This window comes from Salvelinus fontinalis, chromosome 10, assembly GCF_029448725.1.
Source record: "Salvelinus fontinalis isolate EN_2023a chromosome 10, ASM2944872v1, whole genome shotgun sequence".
NCBI lineage: Eukaryota > Metazoa > Chordata > Actinopteri > Salmoniformes > Salmonidae > Salvelinus > Salvelinus fontinalis.
Genome location: NC_074674.1, coordinates 44574712 through 44596360, shown reverse-complemented (window position 1 = coordinate 44596360; position 21649 = coordinate 44574712). Strand labels below are relative to the sequence as shown.

Genomic DNA, 21649 nt, shown 5'->3' with positions numbered 1-21649 from the left:
ACTCAATTTAACCTTGCGCAATACCCTAGATGCAGTTGCACCCCTAAAAACGAAAAACATTTGTCATAAGAAACTAGCTCCCTGGTATACAGAAAATACCCGAGCTTTGAAGCAAGCTTCCAGGAAATTGGAACGGAAATGGCGCCACACCAAACTGGAAGTCTTCCGACTAGCTTGGAAAGACAGTACCGTGCAGTACCGAAGAGCCCTCACTGCTGCTCGATCATCCTACTTTTCCAACTTAATCGAGGAAAATAAGAACAATCCAAAATTTCTTTTTGATACTGTTGCAAAGCTAACTAAAAAGCAGCATTCCCCAAGAGAGGATGGCTTTCACTTCAGCAGTAATAAATTCATGAACTTCTTTGAGGAAAAGATCATGACCATTAGAAAGCAAATTACGGACTCCTCTTTGAATCTGCGTATTCCTCCAGGGCTTAGCTGTCCTGGATCTGCACAGCTCTGCGAGGGCCTGGGATCGGGAGAGACACTTAAGTGTTTTAGTACTATATCTCTTGACACAATGATGAAAATAATCATGGCCTCTAAACCTTCAAGCTGCATACTGGATCCTATTCCTACTAAACTGCTGAAGGAGCTGCTTCCTGTGCTTGGCCCTCCTATGTTGAACATAATAAACAGCTCTCTATCCACCGGATGTGTACCAAACTCACTAAAAGTGGCAGTGATAAAGCCTCTCTTGAAAAAGCCAAACCTTGACCCGGAAAATATAAAAAACTATCGGCCTATATCGAATCTTCCATTCCTCTCAAAAATTTTAGAAAAAGCTGTTGCGCAGCAACTCACTGCCTTTCTGAAGACAAACAATGTATACGAAATGCTTCAGTCTGGTTTTAGACCCCATCATAGCACTGAGACTGCACTTGTGAAGGTGGTAAATGACCTTTTAATGGCGTCAGACCGAGGCTCTGCATCTGTCCTCGTGCTACTAGACCTTAGTGCTGCCTTTGACACCATCGATCACCACATTCTTTTGGAGAGACTGGAAACCCAAATTGGTCTACACGGACAAGTTCTGGCCTGGTTTAGATCTTACCTGTCGGAAAGATATCAGTTTGTCTCTGTGAATGGTCTGTCCTCTGACAAATCAACTGTACATTTCGGTGTTCCTCAAGGTTCCGTTTTAGGACCACTATTGTTTTCACTATATATTTTACCTCTTGGGGATGTTATTCGAAAACATAATGTTAACTTTCACTGCTATGCGGATGACACACAGCTGTACATTTCAATGAAACATGGTGAAGCCCCAAAATTGCCCTGTGTTTCAGACATAAGGAAGTGGATGGCTGAAAACTTTCTACTTTTAAACTCGGACAAAACAGAGATGCTTGTTCTAGGTCCCAAGAAACAAAGAGATCTTCTGTTAAATCTGACAATTCATCTTGATGGTTGTAAAGTCGTCTCAAATAAAACTGTGAAGGACCTCGGCGTTACTCTTGACCCTGATCTCTCTTTTGACGAACATATCAAGACTGTTTCAAGGACAGCTTTTTTCCATCTACGTAACATTGCAAAAATCAGAAATTTTCTGTCCAAAAATGATGCAGAAAAATGTATCCATGCATTTGTTACTTCTAGGTTAGACTACTGCAATGCTCTACTTTCCGGCTACCCGGATAAAGCACTAAATAAACTTCAGTTAGTGCTAAATACGGCTGCTAGAATCCTGACTAGAACCAAGAAATTTGATCATATTACTCCAGTGCTAGCTTCCCTACACTGGCTTCCTGTTAAGGCAAGGGCTGATTTCAAGGTTTTACTGTTAACCTATAAAGCGTTACATGGGCTTGCTCCTACCTATCTTTCCGAGTTGGTCCTGCCGTACATACCAATACGTACGCTACGGTCACAAGACGCAGGCCTCCTAATTGTCCCTAGAATTTCTAAGCAAACAGCGGGAGGCAGGGCTTTCTCCTATAGATCTCCATTTTTATGGAACAGTCTGCCTACCCATGTGAGAGACGCAGACTCCGTCTCAACCTTTAAGTCTTTACTGAAGACTTATCTCTTCAGTAGGTCATATGATTGAGTGTAGTCTGGCCCAGGAGTGTGAAGGTGAACGGAAAGGCTCTGGAGCAACGAACCGCCCTTGCTGTCTCTGCCAGGCCGGTTCCCCTCTCTCCACTGGGATTCTCTGCCTCTAACCCTGTTACAGGGGCTGAGTCACTGGCTTGCTGGTGCTCTTTCATGCCGTCCCTAGGAGGGGTGCGTCACTTGAGTGGGTTGAGTTACTGACGTGATCTTCCTGTCTGGGTTGGCGCCCCCCCTTGGTTTGTGCTGTGGTGGAGACCTTTTTTTTTTTTACCTTTGTGGGCTATACTCGGCCTTGTCTCAGGATTGTAAGTTGGTGGTTGAGGATATCCCTCTAGTGGTGCGGGGGCTGTGCTTTGGCAAAGTGGGTGGGGTTATATCCTTCCTGTTTGGCCCTGTCCGGGGGTTTCTTCGGATGGGGCCACAGTGTCTCCTGACCGCTCCTGTCTCAGCCTCCAGTATTTATGCTGCAGTAGTTTGTGTCGGGGGGCTAGGGTCAGTTGGTTATACCTGGAGTACTTCTCCTGTCTTATCCAGTGTCCTGTGTGAATTTAAGTATGCTCTCTCTAATTCTCTCGTTCTCTCTTTCTCTCTGAGAACCTGAGCCCTAGGACCATACGTCAGGACTACCGGGCATGCTGACACCTTGCTGTCCCCAGTCCGCCTGGCCTTGCTGCTATTCCAGTTTCAACTGTTCTGCCTGCGGTTACGAAACCCCTACCTGTCCCAGACCTGCTGTTTTCAACTCTTAATGATCGGCTATGAAAAGCCAACTGAGATTTATTCCTGATTATTATTTGACCATGCTTGTCATTTATGAACATTTTGAAAATCTTGGCTCTCTCTAATTTTCTCCTTCTCTCTTTCTTTCTCTCGGAGGACCTGAGCCCTAGGACCATACGTCGGGACTACCGGCCGTGGTGACTCCTTGCTGTCCCCAGTCCGCCTGGCCTTGCTGCTATTCCAGTTTCAACTGTTCTGCCTGCGGTTATGGAACCCCTACCTGTCCCAGACCTGCTGTTTTCAACTCTTAATGATCGGCTATGAAAAGCCAACTGAGATTTATTCCTGATTATTATTTGACCATGCTTGTCACTTATGAACATTTTTGAACATCTTGGCATAGTTCTGTTATAATCTCCACCCGGCACAGCCAGAAGAGGACTGGCCACCCCTCATAGCCTGGTTCCTCTCTAGGTTTCTTCCTAGGTTTTGGCCTTTCTAGGGAGTTTTTCCTAGCCACCGTGCCTCTACACCTGCATTACTAGCTGTTTGGGGTTTTAGGCTGGGTTTCTGTACAGCACTTCGAGATATTAGCTGATGTACGAAGGGCTATATAAAATAAAATTGATTGAACAGCTATGTTAATAAAGACAAAGATTAGGCCCCGTTACAATGTAATGCATATCACGTTTATCTTGTTACCATAAAATGTCAAGAGAGAACTGTTCTCATTGGACAGAATAGTCAGTGTGGTTGACACTCCAGACTTCTTCTATGCAACACACACACAGGAGGGTTTGAGTTCAGAGATGTTTTGTACTTTAATTAAACATTTGCACATCGTTACAACACTGTATATATACATAATATGACATTTGAAATGTCTTTATTCTTTTGGAACTTCTGTGAGTGTGATGTTTACTGTTCATTTTTATTGTTTATTTCACTTTTGTATATTATCTACTTCACTTGCTTTGGCAATGTTATCATATGTTTCCCATGCCAATAAAGCGCCTTGAATTGAATTGTATCCATCTGGGCATTTTTTTAACATTAGACTAATGAATGAAATTACTTTTAATGGTATACCCAGGGCCTCAGAGCAACATTTTCTGGCTACGCTGCATGCAGAGTTTCTCAAAATAAACATGTATAATTACAAGTATTATTATAACAATTATAATACAGTATGTTCTGTAATTATTGGGAGAGTAAAGCATTTTACTCAAATGTTTCAACATGTTTCAACATGTTGTGTTGATAGTGCTCCCAGTACTTTGGTCTCAATGGTGATGCTTACGTTAGCTCAATATGATTATTCATATAAGCATGCAGGAACAGTAGAATGCAGCTACACAATATTGGGCAAATCAGATAGTGTTGATCTAATACTATTTGACTGATTTCAAATGGAATTTCAGTTTGAAAAATACAACTAAAAACATACAACTAAAATCACACACGATTAATTTGATAAAATCCTGTTATCAGAATAGCATTGACTGACTTTCAAACCTTTGATTGTAGCAAGCTAACGATAAACTGAATTTTATGGTGCTTTACCCTTTAAAAACATACACAATAGCAGGAACAACAGCACTAAGCAACACCACTAAGCACAACAGCAGTAGTACTAAACAACAACAGCAACAACAGCAGAACCAGCAGTAGCAAAACCACCAACAGCACAAATGCCTGCGACCGCAAAAAGTATGGCGCAGGGCACAAGAATTTTCCAGTGTTTCTTTAAAAACACACTAAAACCCTTTTCCTCTTTTATCTCCTTTTGGATCCCTTCTGGATACCCTCTCGATCCTCTCTCATCTCTCTCCTTCTGGATCCTCTCCTCCTCCTCCCTCTGGATCCTCTCCTCCTTGATCTCCCCCGGGATCCTCTCCTCTATCTCTCTATGGATCCTCTCCTCCTCCTCCCTCTGGATCCTCTCCTCCTCCTCTTTCTTAATCCTGGCTGCATCCTCAAACATCTCATTGGTGTAGCAGGTTCCTCCATTCTCCTCCACCATTCTGTCTATCTTCTCCATCAGCTCTGTGACCTGATCTCTGCTTCCTCTAGCTTTATTGTGGAGGACATGGTACCTCCCCCCACACTGCTCTACCAATCTACTGAGGTCTCTGTTCCCACCAATCAGCTTCTCTAGACTGTTACCCTTTAACTCATCTCCCCGGGTGAAGAGGATGATGGTGTGCTTTGCCAGTCCTGACCCAAACCCTTTCTCTAGAATTTCAATAACTTGTTCCTCCTGCTCTGTGAACCTGTCACTGACTCGTAAAACTATGAGGAAGGCATGAGGCCCTGGACTAGACTCATAGATGCTCCTACCAATCTCCTCTGCTAATTCTTCAGCAGTAAGCTGTGTGTCAAACAGTCCTGGAGTGTCAACCACACTGACATCCCTCCCATCTACTGCTGCCTGTTTCATTTCTGTTTTACGTGTTACTGAGGACATGTTCAGTTCAGAATGGAAATAATCTCCATCTAGGATGGTGTTTCCTGTTGCACTCTTCCCAACACCACTTTTTCCAAGCAGAACAATCCTTCTCTCTGGGAGATTCCTGATGGAGGAGCTCCTTGAAACAGTTGAATCTGTGTAGAGAAATACATCACATTTGATAAACTGATACATTAAAATGACTACCATCTCATCCCATATACAGGCAGTTATTGGTGCACTGAATAATAATGATTTATGTCTGGTGTTTAAATCTTTATGATGAATGTGGAGTTCAGGTGGGATTTGTAACAGGGATCTGTCACACACCAATACAACTTATTAAAGTTACAATTGGGGGGATAATTAATTTACATGATTGTTATCCCAGAATAAGAGACCAGAGGGGTATACTACGTAGTGGGATAGAGGAATTAGCTAGCTAACTTTGGTGAATTCTGAGTTCAACTCGTGATAACTGTTAAACTTAACGAGAACCCCTTTTTCACACCTATTGAAAATAACTGTATTAAGTCACACTAAGTTTCACTGTGTGTTATGATTCAAATGCATCATGTCATTACTAAATGTGTAGTGTGATGTATTTCAATATGACTATTTAACACAAAATAACATCTGATTAATTAAATATTTAAAACATCTTCCTCAAGTATTGTCTCAGTCATTGTCATGCCAAACACAATAACTGTTCTTACAATTCTCAGGCAGGACTACCTATAATCACCTCAGCTACAGGAGACATATGAAAATATTGTGTTCATAATGTTATCAATGACATGACCTACTGAGCTCTCATCTATAATATCTAGTTTTCTATCATCAGTATTATACGCTTCAAAACACAGTATTTCAATCATGTAAACATTTACAATTAGCCTACATTACATTTCTGGCTAATCCTTTATTTAAACAGTTAGTTATACTTACTGAGACATGGAGATGTCTTTTCCAGCAGTGATTTGACCTGCTCAGGATCATCCCTCTTGTTGTTGAACACATGGTATCTTCCACCATATTTTCTCATCACTTCTGAGAGGTCATCTGACTCCTTAATGAAGTCTTCTATAGTCTGGTCTTCCAACTCATCTCCTCTGGTGAACAGGATCCAGGTTTGCGTCAAAAGACTCTCTCCTAGAAGACCTTCTACTTTACTGATGACCCTCTTCTCTTCTTCTGTTAATCTGTCTGTCTTCACCACCAGGAGAAACACACGGGGACCAGATGAGGTTAACTTGAGGACATCCTGGAATTTCTCCTGAATTTGCTCTTCAGATTGGTCGGGGTCACAGAATCCTGGAGTGTCATACACGACAAGATCTATTCCTTCAATGGTGACATTTTGTTTCTCAATATCAGCAGTCACTGATTTGGAACTCTTCTTTGAGATAAAATCTTTTCGTCCCAGGATGGTGTTTCCTGCGGCACTCTTCCCTGCTCCTGTTTTACCAAGTAACACCACCTGCAATGGTTTGGATGTCTGTTGCAAAGGTTTGGATGGGTGCCCCATCTTCAAGGAATTATCCTGTTTTAATGTGACTTGTGAGGAATCTAAATACAAATACAATTTTAAATAATTACATTCTTCTCTAAGATGCAAAATGCAGAAAAACAAGTAACAACCCAATGGTATGAATAGCCATCAACTGGCTATTATGTGCAAGCTGGAATTAATAATTTACACACAAAACATTTGATTTGATAAAAGATGATAAAAGGTAGTCTAGCAGAACTATAAACTGCCTGGAACATAGTTAACAGCATTGATTGTTCTTTTTTTTGTCTATAACTGTTTTCAGATGGTAGGCTACAACCACCCCACTGAGCACAGACATCAGTTCAACGTCTAGTTTTGATATATATTTGATGTCAAATATCGTGAAATCAATGTGAAATCAACAAAACTGAGCCATATCGTTGCATTTTGTTTAGAAGTTGATTTAAACAGACATCCCTCCTCTTTGGTTCACGAATAGGACTGTGTCATCGAGTTTTATCATAAAACTAAAATGATTTAATTTAAATGATATAAAAATATGTAGGTTACATATTCGTATTAAATCAAACAACACAATCGTAGCATTACACGATCATATGAACAATATGCCTGTGTATTGACAATACGTCTTCCATGACGCAGTTATCATTTTCGAAATTCAGACCATTTAGGAAGCTAACATTGTTTTTCATGTTGGCCATTATTCTACTGAAGACAGTCCTAGGCTACTAATAATGTAGTAATCTAATAGATTTACATAAATCATTCAAATAAAGAACAACTTACCTAGTTTCGTATTAGATATCTTGAACGTTCTTAAATTCTACGGAGTTGAAATTGTTCAGTTTCACTTTCAGTCTCCAGTGTTCTTATTTTATCTGACACTTAAACCACTCCCCTAAGTTCACTAGACAAACCCTGTATCGTCTTATTATTTTTTTATCCTGCTGATAAACTCCCAACAAAACTCAGTTTATCAATAACATTTCAAGATTAATCATATAGGCCAAGGCAAAATAATTCGTAAACATAGCCTATGTGTTGAGGCTAGTAAACAATCAAAGGTACATTCTCGGCAAGGCTACTGTCAGCACCTTTTTAAAAGAAATATCCATGACGTTCGTGCAGATCACATTAGCACAGCGAATGATGCAGATGTCGGCTTACCCAGTATCAAAGGCCTGGCTTGACAGTCTCCGAATGTCATTAAACTTTTTGGTGTTTTGTAACAGATGTCTCTTTCCATTCATCAAATGGCCGCTGCACAGTTTGGATTGTTTGATTGATTTTATTTGTCAAAAGACATACACAGTGTATAAAACATTATGAATATCTTCTCTCTCCATAACTGACCAGGTGAATCCAGGTGAACGCTATGATCCCTTATTGATGTCACTTGTTAAATCCACTTCAATCAGTGTAGATGAAGGGGCGGAGTCAGGTTAAAGAAGGATTTTTAAGCCTTGAGACAATTGAGATATGGAATGTGTATATGTGACATGAAGAGGGTGAATGGGCAAGACAAAAGATTTAACTGCCTTTGAACAGGGTATGGTAGTAGGTGCCAGGCGCAACGGTTTGTGTTGTCAAGAACTGCAAAGCTACTGGGTTTTTCACCGTCAACAGTTTCCTGTATCAACAATGGCCCACCACCCAAAGGACATCCAGCCAACTTGACACAACTTTGGGAAGCGATGGAGTCAACATGGGCCAGCATCCCTGTGGAACGCTTTTGACACCTTGTAGAGTCCATGCCCTGACGAGGGAAACTACTTGTTCTCACTTTAGGATAGAACATTCATGGCACTCTTCACCTGAATTGTTAGGATTTTCTTGTGATCACAACAAAACTACTTATTTTAAATAATTAAATTGTGTTTTCTTTGAAAAGATGGGCCTGGCTGAGAATAAGTTGCTCTGGATAAGAGCGTCTGCTAAATGACTTAAATGTAAATGTAAATGTAAATATAACATTCAGTTTTGTGGCGCTGTTTACCGCTATTTTCTGGATTAATTTGTGACCAGTCAAAACTACTTATTTTACTCAACTAGAGATGTAAATAAATGGTGTTTTCTTTGAAAAGATGTGCCCGACTGACATGAAAAATACATTAAGGGGAAATTATCCACAGACACGGAGTCTGATTATCTCTTTATTTACAATACTGGTTGCCATGGTTAACACAAACACAGGACATTGAATGCAGGACATTGAACACAGGACATTGAATGCAGGACATTGAACACAGGACATTGAATGCAGGACATTGAACGCAGGACATTGAATGAAAGTAAAGTGCAATATCATGGACATTCCAGGCTTGTAGGCCTGTTGTAAGGCAGGTCCTCACCAGACATCACCGGCCACAATGTTGCCTATGGGCACAAACCCACCGTCGCTGGACCAGACAGGACTGGCAAAAAGTGCTCTTCACAGACGAGTCGCGGTTTTGTCTCACCGGGGTGATGGTCGGATTCGCGTATATCGTCGAAGTAATGAGCCTTAAACCGAGGCCTGCACTCTGGAGCGGGATTGATTTTGAGGTGGAGGGTCCGTCATGCTCTGGGGAGGTGTGTCACAGCATCATCGGACTGAGCTTGTTGTCATTGAAGGCAATCTCAACGCTATGCGTTACAGGGAAGACATCATCCTCCCTCATGTGGTACCCTTCCTGCAGGCTCATCCTGACATGACCCTCCAGCATGACAATGCCACCAGGCATACTGCTCGTTCTGTGCGTGATTAACTGCAAGACAGGAATGTCAGTGTTCTGCCATTGCCAGCAAAGAGCCCGGATCTCAATCCCATTGAGCACGTCTGGGACCTGTTGGATCAGAGGGTGAGGGCTAGGGCCATTCCCCCCAGAAATGTCCGGGAACATGCAGGTGCCTTGGTGGAAGAGTGGGGTAACATCTCACAGCAAGAACTCGCAAATGGTGCAGTCCATGAGGAGGAAATGCACTGCAGTACTTAATGCAGCTGGTGGCCACACCACATACTGATTGTTACTTTTGATTTTGACCCCCCCCTTTGTTCAGGGACACATTATTCAATTTCTCTCAGTCACATGTCTGTGGAACTTGTTCAGTTTATATCTCAGTTGTTGAATCTTATGTTCATACAAATATTTACACATGTTAAGTTTGCTGAAAATAAACGCAGTGAGAGGACGTTTCTTTTTTTGCTATATAAAAATTCACTGGACTGAATGGTTCCCAACCGGTGTGCAGCGATGGTTATATTTGTATTGTTATTTCAGGTCCAGTGCACTCAGACTGTTGTTACATTTGTTTGTTACATTTGCGTGTGATATCAATGAGCTGTGACAATGCATCTTGATATGGCCTATAATGGTGATTGACTGTACTGTCAAACAAAGCTGCCAGGTCTGAGTACAGGGTGTTAAACTCCCTCTCTGCGCGTTCTCTTTCCTTTTCTTACGTTCATTTAACTAGGCAAGTCAGTTATGAGGCTCCCGGGTGCTCATGGAGGAGGTCTGCTGCCTCAGAGGATCCTGGCAGTAGCTCTTCTTGCACCCACTTTGGGCCAAAAGATTGGGAATTTCTTTGCTTGATAAATAAGTGGCATGAATGATAAATATGACTATCTACAGACTTATGGAACAGTAACGGAAATTCCATTAGCTCTAAACTATGCAAGTCTCTTCATGGGGAAAGAAATCCTTACGAAGATCATGTTAAATATTGGACCTCCTATATAGACGATTGCTTTATGATCTAGACGGGTTCTGAAACTAAATGAATTGAACTACATTAACTCTAGAGTACATTCAATTTCCTTCACTATGAAAACAACATTAACTCTATACATTGCTTAGATCATGTTCTGTTCTGTCTAGTTGTCCCTCAAACAGGCCTATAAGTGCCATTAACCAGCCAACCTTTTTTTAACTAGGCAAGTCAGTGATGGCCTAGGAACAGTGGGTTAACTGCCTTGTCCAGGGGTAGAACAACATATTTTTACCTTGTCAGCTCTGGGATTCGATTTTGCAACCTTTCGGTTACTAGTCCAACGCTCTAACCACTAGGCTACCTGCCGCTTGAGTGTGAACTGTGAGGATGGCAGAGAGGGAGAGAGATCAATCATCACTGTTGAGCACTCCATTTAAAAATAGTGTAATACTGTTGTCAGATTGTCTCAGCATGGTAGGGTACAGCAGGGTTAGAGAGACAAGCAAACTTACAGTCATGGGGGAAGACTTTTTAACTTCTCATCAGGGTGTTGTAAGAGGAAGCAGTGTAGGACCTTGAGAGATTCTGCATAGTGCTGACTTACTGGACTGGATAGGGCTGAGTGACTGGACTGGATGAGGCTGAGTGACTGGACTGGATAGGGCTGAGTGACTGGACTGGATAGGGCTGAGTGACTGGACTGGATAGGGCTGAGTGACTGGACTGGATAGGGCTGAGTGACTTGACTGGATAAGGCTGAGTGACTGGACTGGATAAGGCTGAGTGACTGGACTGGATAGGGCTGAGTGACTGGACTGGATAGGGCTGAGTGACTGAACTGGATAGGGCTGAGTGACTGGACTGGATAGGGCTGAGTGACTGGACTGGATAGGGCTGAGTGACTGGACTGGATAGGGCTGAGTGACTGGACTGAGTGACTTGAATGGATAGGGCTGAGTGACAGGACTGCATAGGGCTGAATGACTGGACTGAGTGACTGGACCGGATAGGGATGAGTGACAGGACTGGATAGGGCTGAGTGACTGGACTGAATGGCTGGACTGAGTGACTTGAATGGATAGGGCTGAGTGACTGGACTGGATAGGGCTGAGTGACTGGACTGAGTGACTTGAATGGATAGGGCTGAGTGACTGGACTGGATAGGGCTGAATGACTGGACTGAGTGACTGGATAGGGCTGAGTGACTGGACTGGATAGGGTTGAGTGACTGGACTGAGTGACTGGAATGGATAGGGCTGAGTGACTGGACTGTGTGAATGGTCCTGTGAATGAGAGAAAGGGAGAGTGTGGGGAATCAGTAATTAAGTAATATCAGACTTCTCCGTATCATTGATCATCAGCCCCCCTGAAAGGTGGTACAGAGCATTCAGAAAGTAGTCAGACCCCTTCCATTTTTCCACATTTTGTTATGTTACAGCCTTATTCTAAAATGTATATATTTTTTTATCCTTAATCTACACACAATACCCCATAATGACATCACAATACCCCATAATGACATCACAATACCCCATAATGACAAAGTGTAAACAGGTTTTAAGAACATTTTGCAAATGAATACATTTTTTAAAAACAGAACCTTATTTACCTTATTTACCTACCTTATTTACATAAGTATTCAGACCCTTTACAATGAGACTTGAAATTGAGCTCAGGTGTATCCTGTTTCCATTGATCATCCTTGAGATGTTTCTACAACTTGATTGGAGTACACCTGTGGTAAATTCAATTGATTGGACATGATTTGGAAAGGCACACACCTTTCTATATAAAGTCCAATAGTTGGCAGTGCATGTCAGCGCATAAACCAAGCCATGAGGTAGAAGGAATTGTCCGTAGACCTCCTAGACAGGATTGTGTCAAGGCACAGATCTGGGGAAGGGTACCAAAACATTTCTGCAGCATTGAAGGTCCCCAAGAACACAGTGGCCTCCATCATTGTTAAATGGAAGAAGTTTGGAACCACCCCACTCTTCCTAGAGCTGGCCGCCCGGACGAACTGAGCAATCGGGGGAGAAGGACCTTGGTCAGCGAGGTGACCAAGAACCTTATGGTCACTGAGAGAGCTCTAGAGTTCCTCTGTAGAGATGGGAGAACCTTCCAGAAGGACAACCATCTCTGCAGCACTCCACCAATAAGCCTTTATGGTACAGTGACCAGACAGAAGCCACTCCACAGTAAAAGGAGTGGAGCTTGGAGTTTGCCAAAAGGCAACTAAAGGATTCTCAGTGTCATGACGTTGGGTTGGGGGTAGGTTTACGACAGTCATAAATACCTCTTTCCCCCTTTTTCTCTCTCCCCACTATAACTGATGTGACATAAGGAAACCCATGGGTTAACATAGTGATTCTGGGTAACATCAGAAGTTGGAGGAAATGAACTATATTCTGGTAATCCAACCCACTGTACATATGCGGTGGTACTTAAGGTATATTATGTCAGTTCGGTTGCCCTCTGACACATTCTCATCAATGATAGAATGACATAAACGCTACTGTGAAAAGTCTAAACGTCAGAGGTATCGGATTCACATGGAATTGTTGTTTAATTCAAATGTTTGAATATGACATTGTTTGTGAAGAGGTGAAATGTAATTTTACCTTCCAAATGAGAGATCTGTGTTTTCATAAATTTGGCTTCTGCTCAACCAGGGGCCCGCCCCTGTGAAGAGACCTGGGTAATAGACTTTTCAGACACACCCCTCTACCTCCACTATATAAAGCCAGTGACAAAAATGTAACTTCCTGTTCCAGGTACATTTTGGATGACGATCCGATGTCAAGATGGTTCAGACAATAACTACAGAACTAGGCCAACATCAGCATGGACTTTGATTGTGAATGGTATGAACTTTGAACTCGTGTTCACTACAGAAGTGATATCTCCTAGCCGTTGAGTTGGCAACAGCTGCTACAAACGCAGGTTAGGAAGGACAGTCCGAGTATCCCGTCTTCCACACACAACGGTACTACAAAGTATCCCGTGACTACCAGAGACCAGAGACATCCACCAAAGGACAGAGGACTCGGGTTGGCGATACGGTCTTCCATCTACCACCAACCTACTGAAGCGCAGCTCAGAGTAAATATGTATTGCATTTTCTTTCTTAAATGGGCGGTAATTTAGAATGCACCAGATACTGATTTAGGAGAGCACAGCTCGCCTATGTTCCCGTCTCCCGCTCTTTCACTAAGACTCAGCCCCTTTTCTTTGTGTAACAAACTGTCATATCTATTCCGCCCGCTAGGGACGTTTTCTGTATGACGTAATTTGTGATCAAGTTATGATTTAATTGTATATGTGTGATTCTGTGTGATTAGTTAGGTATTTAGTAAATAAATAATTAAACCCAATTTTTGTATTGCTGATTCAACTTGTTAGCTAGGATTCTTGCAGATAATCAAGGACTTACAGCTTTCAGATGAGACTGAATATAATGACGATTAATGTGACGGCTATTTAGTAAAATATTACAAAATCTTTAAGAGTTTATTCGAAAGATAACAGCTCTATAAATATTCTTTCGTGGTGTCCCTCTCTAGTTAATTAATATTTACATGATTAGTTCAATCAGGTAATATTAATACCGGAAAAATGATTTTATAGAATAGCATGTCATAGCAATCAATCTGGCATAGTCAAAGACACGACATCAGGTAACTCTTGAGAAACAGGATTTTCTGCTCTGATGAAACCTATATTTAACTCTTTGGCCTGAATGCCAAGCGTCACGTCTGGAGGAAACATGGCACCATCCCTACGGTGAAGCATGGTGGTGGCAGTATCATGCTGTGGGTTTTCAACGGCAGGAACTAGGAGACTAGTCAGGATCAAGGGAAAGATAAACAGAGCAAAGTACAGAGAGATCCTTGATGAAAACCTGCTCCAGAGCGCTCAGGACCTCAGACTGGGGAGAAGGTTCACCTTCCAACAGGACAACGACCCTAAGCACACAGCCAAGACAACGCAGCAGTGGCTACGGGACAAGTCTCTGAATGTCCTTGAGTGGCCCAGCCAGAGCCCGGACTTGAACCTGATTGAACATCTCTGGAGAGATCTGAAAATAGCTGTGCAGCGACGCTCCCCATCCGCTCCCCATCCAACCTCCCCATCCAACCTTGAGATGTTCTGCAGAGAAGAATGGGAGAAACTCCCCAAATACAGGTGTGCCAAGCTTGTAGCATCATACCCAAAACTCGAGGCTGCAATCGCTGCTAAATGTGCTTCAACAAAGTACTGATGCTATGAACACTTATGTAGATGTGACATAAATATATATATATATATATATATTAATTTTTTTCTCACTTTTATACATTTGCAAAGATTTCTAAAACACCGTTTTTGCTTTGTCATTGTGGGGTATTGTGTGTAGATTGTCACAATTCCAATAGTGGTGATGGAGTCAGGCGCAGAGAGCAGGGTAGTGAGAAGCAAGTGGATTTAATCTTCCAAAAGAATATAACGAGACGGCTACGCCACACATACAAGGGCGCGTCAAGTACAGTCCAAAACAAACAGGACAAAATCCACATGGAACAGACACCACAAGAAAATACGACACCACAAACAGAAAAACAAGCCCGCACAAAAGTCGGCGGGCCAACTGGGTTTACAGGTGCAACAAATCAGACAAAACTAAATGAAACAGAAAAGGGGATCGGTGGCAGCTAGTAGGCCGGAGATGACGACCGCCGAGCGCCGCCCGAACGGGAAGAGGCACCATCTTCGGCGGGATTCGTAACATAGATTGAGTTCATCAATTTTAGAATACGGTTGTAATGCAAAAACATGTTGAAAAAATCAAGGGGTTTGAATACTTTTCTAATGCACTGTATTTACATGTATGTCAACAGAAATGTACATACATTCAGAAAAATTGTCGTAGTATCCTCACCATTATGCTTTTTCTACATAACTTACTTCCACTAGCTAGCATGACTACAGCCAGTGGTCAGAAAGTAATGTAGAAATCTCACCTTTCTGCAGAAGGTACATATGGCCGTGCCGCTTCATCTTGTAGCATCAACTTACTTCCACTAGCTACTTACTACTAGCTAGCATGAGGGACTAACTTACTTCCACTAGCTAGCATGACTACAACCAGTAGCCTGGTAGGGTTAGCCAGCTTGCTAGCTAGTCAGCAGTAACGTTAGCCGGCTAATGCTAGCTGGCCAGGTAATGCAAGCCAACTTTGTTCAGTTGTTGTCGAGTTCGTTCTATTGGCATGCTAACTTCATCATAAATTGGCTTGCATTACCTGGCATCATAAGTTAAGCATCTTAGCAAACATTACTATTTTTATCTTCAATGTCTTCTATTTTTTCCTGTTTCTCAATGCCCACTTTTGAAACCATAAACGGAGAAAATTAGTTGATATCCAATTTTCGTTTTGAACTATAAAAATTATAAAACTATGAATTTCCTCTTGATGGCCTTGCCGAGATTAAAGGAAATATGAATTATGAATAAGCACACGGAGCCAAAAGACACTGTATTCGTGGAATGACCCAATACATCACCTATCTATTCACTTTTTATTCAAATATTGAAATACCAAAAGTTGTTACAAAACTAAATAATTGTTGAAATGTGTATGTTTGTAATATGATTTGTATTATTTGATTTTCATTGTGGTTAATGTGGTACAGTACAATGAATACTGAATATTGCACTAATATTGCACTAATCTTTTATGTTTATTGTAAGGTCCTCTGGTTTTTAAAGCACTGGGGCTAGAACCACCTTATCTAAAGCAGGGGTCCTCAAACTCTGGGTCTGGGGACCCCTTTTGTGATAGAAAATTCACCACCTCTTATTCAGAACACAACTGGAGTGAGATAAAAAATAGTATACAAGCAGTTTTACTATGATGTAGGCAGTGCATGGCTGGACGAACCAAGTCACGGGCCCTGGGAAGGAACATTTTAAAGGGCCTCTTGGCATTGGAGAGAACATTTTTGTTGTTGCAGCTTTAAAGCTAATATCCTGCAATTCTACACATTTTGCCAGGAGGAAGAGAGACTATTTAGCAGTTTTAAAGCTTAAATTGCATTTCTGTTTAAAAAAAACATTTTGTTGGAATAGAAGATGTATTGAGTTTAAAAACGAGATAATTGGTGGAGTACTGTGGATACCAATATCCCTGTGAGCCTCCCAGGCCCATGTTGCCAAGGGTTAAGAACATAGATCCATAATATTTCATTGTATTATATTACACCCTCTAAACTTATTCCACGGATCCCTTGGACAAATTTTGTTCAATCTGTTGTTAGTAATATTCATAAAAAAAATTAACTGTAAAAATACAAAATGTTATTTTATTTGACATATTTTGAGATCTGACCACGGACCCTCTGCAGTACCTCTGCGGACCCCACATTGAGAACCCCTGATCTATAGGACTGCCTCTGAATATATACCTGTTGGGCCCTCAAGATTGTTAACTTTTGTCAGACGCCAAACTATTAACTTTTTAGTATACCCAGGTGAACTGCATGAAAAGTGATGAAGCAGCGTTTATTATTCAGTATTTAGTATTTAGTTCAGTATTTAGTATTTAGTATTTAGTTCAGTATTTCAAACAAAGTGCATTTTACAATCTTGAAATATACTCAATTAAACTGCAATTTTTTTCTGTTCTTAAAAATGCCAAGAATCATATCTATCCAGGTTCATTACTCTGTAAAAAGCACAAGTGTGTAATTTTAGGAGGCATGTATTATATATCAAAGTTGTCAAGGAAACCAGTTTGTCTACTTCATATGCCTCACTCCTCCCATTTGTTGAACGTCAACAGTGAGATACGTGGAAATGTAAGTCTCACTGTACTTTGTTCACTTGTACAGAAAGATGTAGACATCAGATATAAATGAAACCTTGTCCTCACCTGATGTGCTTGTGGTTTATTATGTACTCTCTATCAAAGGGTTTATATGATTTTATATATTTATGGCCCACAGAGGACAAACAGTACTAACAGGCTGATAACCAATGATGTTGAATGCAAGGTATGCATCATTTATCTCCACTGCTGAGAGACTCAATTTACCATCACATCTGATGTGATACTGATGTTAATGGAAGAGTTCTGATCTGGACATAAAATGTAGTAAAATATGTGTGGGACTAATAATGATACTGTTTGAGACATTAGAATAACAGCTTCTTCGTTCTCACACTGACACATTAATATTCATGCCTCAGACAATGTAGTAAAACACATCAGATCACCTGTGTGCGGATCTTGGAGTAAACTGACGATAGCAAAGATTATAGCAAACACCACAGAAACAGAATTGGTGCTCGCTAGCTCTGCAAATTCAGCTGTTGTTGGAAGCCAGCCAATATAAAACAAACTATATTAAAATGACAAAAGGTTGCAGCATACGTTGTGTAAATGGTGAACTCATACAGCTGTCAACCCTTGTCACTGCAATCCGTTTCACATTTGCTAGCTGACTAGCTAGCTACATTTTAGATTGAAGCCCATATAGAAGATGATAGAAGCCCATCTCCTACTGTAAATAACCTGCACACTGTGTGTGTGTGTGTGTGTGTGTGTGTGTGTGTGTGTGTGTGTGTGTGTGTGTGTGTGTGTGTGTGTGTGTGTGTGTGTGTGTGTGTGTGTGTGTGTGTGTGTGTGTGTGTGTGTGTGTGTGTGTGTGTGTGTGTGTGTGTGTGTGTGTGTAGCCAGCCAGCCAGGTAGAAAAATGGCAGAAAAAAGACGGACATCAGAGTTTTTTTCAGTACACCAAAACGCAAAGTAAGAACCCCCTAGTAGCCTAATATCTCAGACTAGTTGATAAAATGTTCATAAGAAAGAAGTGAAATGCGAATGGGAATGTTTCACAATGATGTCATTAGGCAGAGCAGGCAACAGATGGCACACAGACAGCAGAGCTGGGGACAGATATGCAGGGACAGATGGGCAAGGACAGGGAGTCTCAGCTAAGTTTGCTGAGTCTTTGTTTGGCAACATTATGAAAGGTTCTCTCTTTTTTAGACTTGTAAAAGAGGGACATAATTGGAAAATGCCATGGATACCCCCACTCTCAACTTAAACTGGTGACTGAACCAAGATTTGTTTAAGGCAATGGTATTGCTGTTGTGATTAATTGTGTAGTTTTGGGTACCTGTAGTTACGAGTACAGCAAACACCTTATTTCTTTTCTAGGAGACAGACTGTGAGTCAGTGAGGGTGGTGAAAGGGAAAGAGCCAAGGAGAGAGACTTCAGAGGACAGTGTCACAGCCACGGCAGGACCAGGTGTCAACCTTGTTGCCAGCAGCACCAGTATAGGGGACAGTGGCACAGCATTGTCCAGTTACCTCAGTGATGGCACATAACAATATCAGCCACACCCACAATTTATAGATCCGCAAACTCTTGCCAAAAGAGTGTTGACGTTTCAAGAGAGATGGTTTCGTGATTTCCCCTGGCTACATTATAATCCATCAATAAAAGGAGTGTTGTGTTTTCACTGTAGCCAAGGGTTTTCAAGCCAGCCATCTTTTGGCCAAAGAGCAGATGCTGCCTTCATTAGTGCAGGATTTAGGAACTGGAGAAAAGCCATTGAAAAATTCACAGCACATCAAAACTGCCAAACCCACTGCCACTTTGTAACTGTAACAGCACACCAGCTAAATCCAATCAGTGCCCAGTTATCCAGCGCGTGTGGTAAACAGCAGAAATGACGAAAGCTACCTTGCACTATATGAGAAAGCAACAACATTGATTGACTCCATTGAATCCATTGAGACACACTCAAGACGTTTTGCTGGCAAAGCAGTGGATCACTATAGGGCAGAATGTTTTTAAGTGTTGGATGGTGTGGAGGTTCAGTTTGGCGACCGTTTTGACCAGGACAGTCTAAACGTCCTGCAAAAGTTGGAAAGAGCGCTTCTCACGGGGGAGTTGGATGAGTCTCTAGATCAGTACCCTGAGCTGAACATAGATTCTCTTTCAGTGCAGTTGCCTCTCTTTCGCAACAAATACCCCTGTAGCAGCGGTGGAGAGGCAGCAGAGGTCCTCAGGAGGCTTCCAGTGGAGGTGCGGGGGTTGTTTGACCAAGTGGAGGTGCTGATCAGAATTTTGTTTGTGGTGCCAGTGTCTTCATGTGAGGCTGAGAGGAGCTTCAGTGCACTCCGCAGGTTAAAGACTTGGCTACGGGCCAGCATGGGCCAAGAGAGACTGAACGGCATAGTTGTCTGTAATGTACATAGAGACAGGCTGGACAGTCTCAAGAGGGAAAATATCTGCCAGCAATTTGTTGGATCCATTGCAACCCGCAAACATGTTCGGTTCTTTTGTTCAGTAGTGTGTATAGCAGTGGTTCTCAACCTTTTTTGGGTACTGGAACACCTGCATATTTTGAGGCAAGGCGGGCAAGGTTTTCAGTCGTCCTCAGGGACCTCCACCCTATATTATATGTAAAGTTACTGGAATCCTTGTGCTGAATACGTTCATTACACTTTTTTATTTCACAGACACCTTGCAATTACACCAGGGACCCCTAGGGGTTAACCTACCCTGTTTGAGAAACCCTGGTGTATAGTATGATATTTGTTCTTTTGTTTAGTAGTTTTCAGTTTTTAGTACATGACAGTACACTTACTAATTATTTATTTGATGTTATTTTATTTAAAATTGCATACTTTGTGTGACATTCTTGTCCATAGCTGCTGTTTGAAGAGTTGAGACACTGACTGAAAAATGAGTATTTTTGAAGGATATTTTGGTTGATTTATTTGGGTTTTTCATTGAAGTAGTTATTTCGCTTTTAGAACTGTACTTATTTTGAGCTTTTTCTTCTTGTAAAGCTATTGTAGTAGACTCAGGCCAGTGGCACATATTTAATGACTATATAAATGTATCAGAAAAAGTAAAATGAAAAGGTCAATTCAATACGGAGACCAACTTTGTGATGGTTCTCAATGGAGATTATTTTAGACGAGATCACACCATGTTCATTATATTTATGTAAACTGCACCCATACAGTGTACAGTACCATTGTCACCTACTGGCCGTTCTTGGTATTGCTGGTTGTAAATACAAACACCTGCATACATACTGGACTGATAAGGAACACTGCTATAACTATTATTAGTAATAGTATATAATGATTTAAACATTTGAACAAGTTGGGACAACCTTTCAGTTAACTACTGTACCTATCAATTATCCAGTAGTAGTGATTATGGTTCATCAATATACACTGCTCAAAAAAATAAAGGGAACACTAAAATAACACATCCTAGATCTGAATGAATTAAATATTCTTATTAAATACTTTTTTCTTTACATGGTTGAATGTGCTGACAACAAAATCACACATTGTTTAATGTGGTACCATAATGATTGATTTCAATGATCTGATATAGATGTTATGCAGATGAAATGCTTATAAACCATTGTATTATACTATGTGTACATTGAGTCATACTGTATCATATAGACTCCCATGTACCTTCCATGCATGTAGACTGTGTACATAAGAAACTAATAAAGTATGTTCCCTTTGAGCGATAACTGTCAATCATTTACTTTACTGATGTTAGCAAGTCTTTATATCAAGGCTGCCTTCAAAGCTGCAATCTTGAACAAGGTTTGGCAGCATGAATAGGTACAGTAACTATAGCTCTTCTAGTTTATTGAAGAAAATATAAGTTGTGTCTGTTTCATAGTCGTTGATAATAGTCCATAACTATGGTCTGGTTTAGGATTTATTGAAGGGTGACTGTTTCATGTAAACTCGTTCATCTCCATATTTTTTCTGTGATTCTTGTTGAAATGTAGTTCTACTTCCTCCCTCCAAATGGGCGTGGCTTTGACTGAACAGCAGAGGGGAGGGAGGGGTTTTGACTGAACAGCAGAGGGAGGGCGTGGTTTTGACTGAACAGCAGAGGGAGGGAGTGTTTTTGACTGAACAGCAGAGGGAGGGAGTGGTTTTGACTGAACAGCAGAGGGAGGGAGTGGTTTTGACTGAACAGCAGAGGGAGGGAGTGGTTTTGACTGAACAGCAGAGGGAGGGAGTGGCTTTGCCTGAACAGCAGAGGGAGGGAGTGGTTTTGACTGAACAGCAGAGGGAGGGAGTGGTTTTGACTGAACAGCAGAGGGAGGGAGTGGCTTTGCCTGAACAGCAGAGGGAGGGAGTGGCTTTGCCTGAACAGCAGAGGGGAGGTCGTCGTTAA

General features: G+C 41.6%; 1 protein-coding gene across 1 annotated transcript; it reads right to left on the bottom strand.

Annotated features, from left to right (window-relative positions):
* Nucleotides 1-3522: 3522 nt before the first annotated feature.
* LOC129863304 (GTPase IMAP family member 7-like) lies at nt 3523-6772 on the bottom strand. The gene is made up of 3 exons (XM_055935194.1): nt 6176-6772; nt 4584-5382; nt 3523-3550 (listed from the first exon to the last, which is right to left on the bottom strand). Exons 1-3 carry the CDS (start codon nt 6753-6755, stop codon nt 3523-3525), a joined length of 1407 nt encoding a protein of 468 aa, XP_055791169.1. The 5' UTR covers nt 6756-6772.
* Nucleotides 6773-21649: the final 14877 nt, after the last annotated feature.

Bases quoted from the DNA above. Each gene is read 5' to 3' on its own strand.
- LOC129863304 (XM_055935194.1), bottom strand. From the start codon at position 6,755: ATGGGGCACCCATCCAAACCTTTGCAACAGACATCCAAACCATTGCAG. The intron at 5,383-6,175 runs GTAAGTATAACT...TTCTCTACACAG, and splicing joins AAAGACATCTCCATGTCTCA to ATTCAACTGTTTCAAGGAGC. The intron at 3,551-4,583 runs GTATCCAGAAGG...TGTGTTGCATAG, and splicing joins GATGAGAGAGGATCGAGAGG to AAGAAGTCTGGAGTGTCAAC.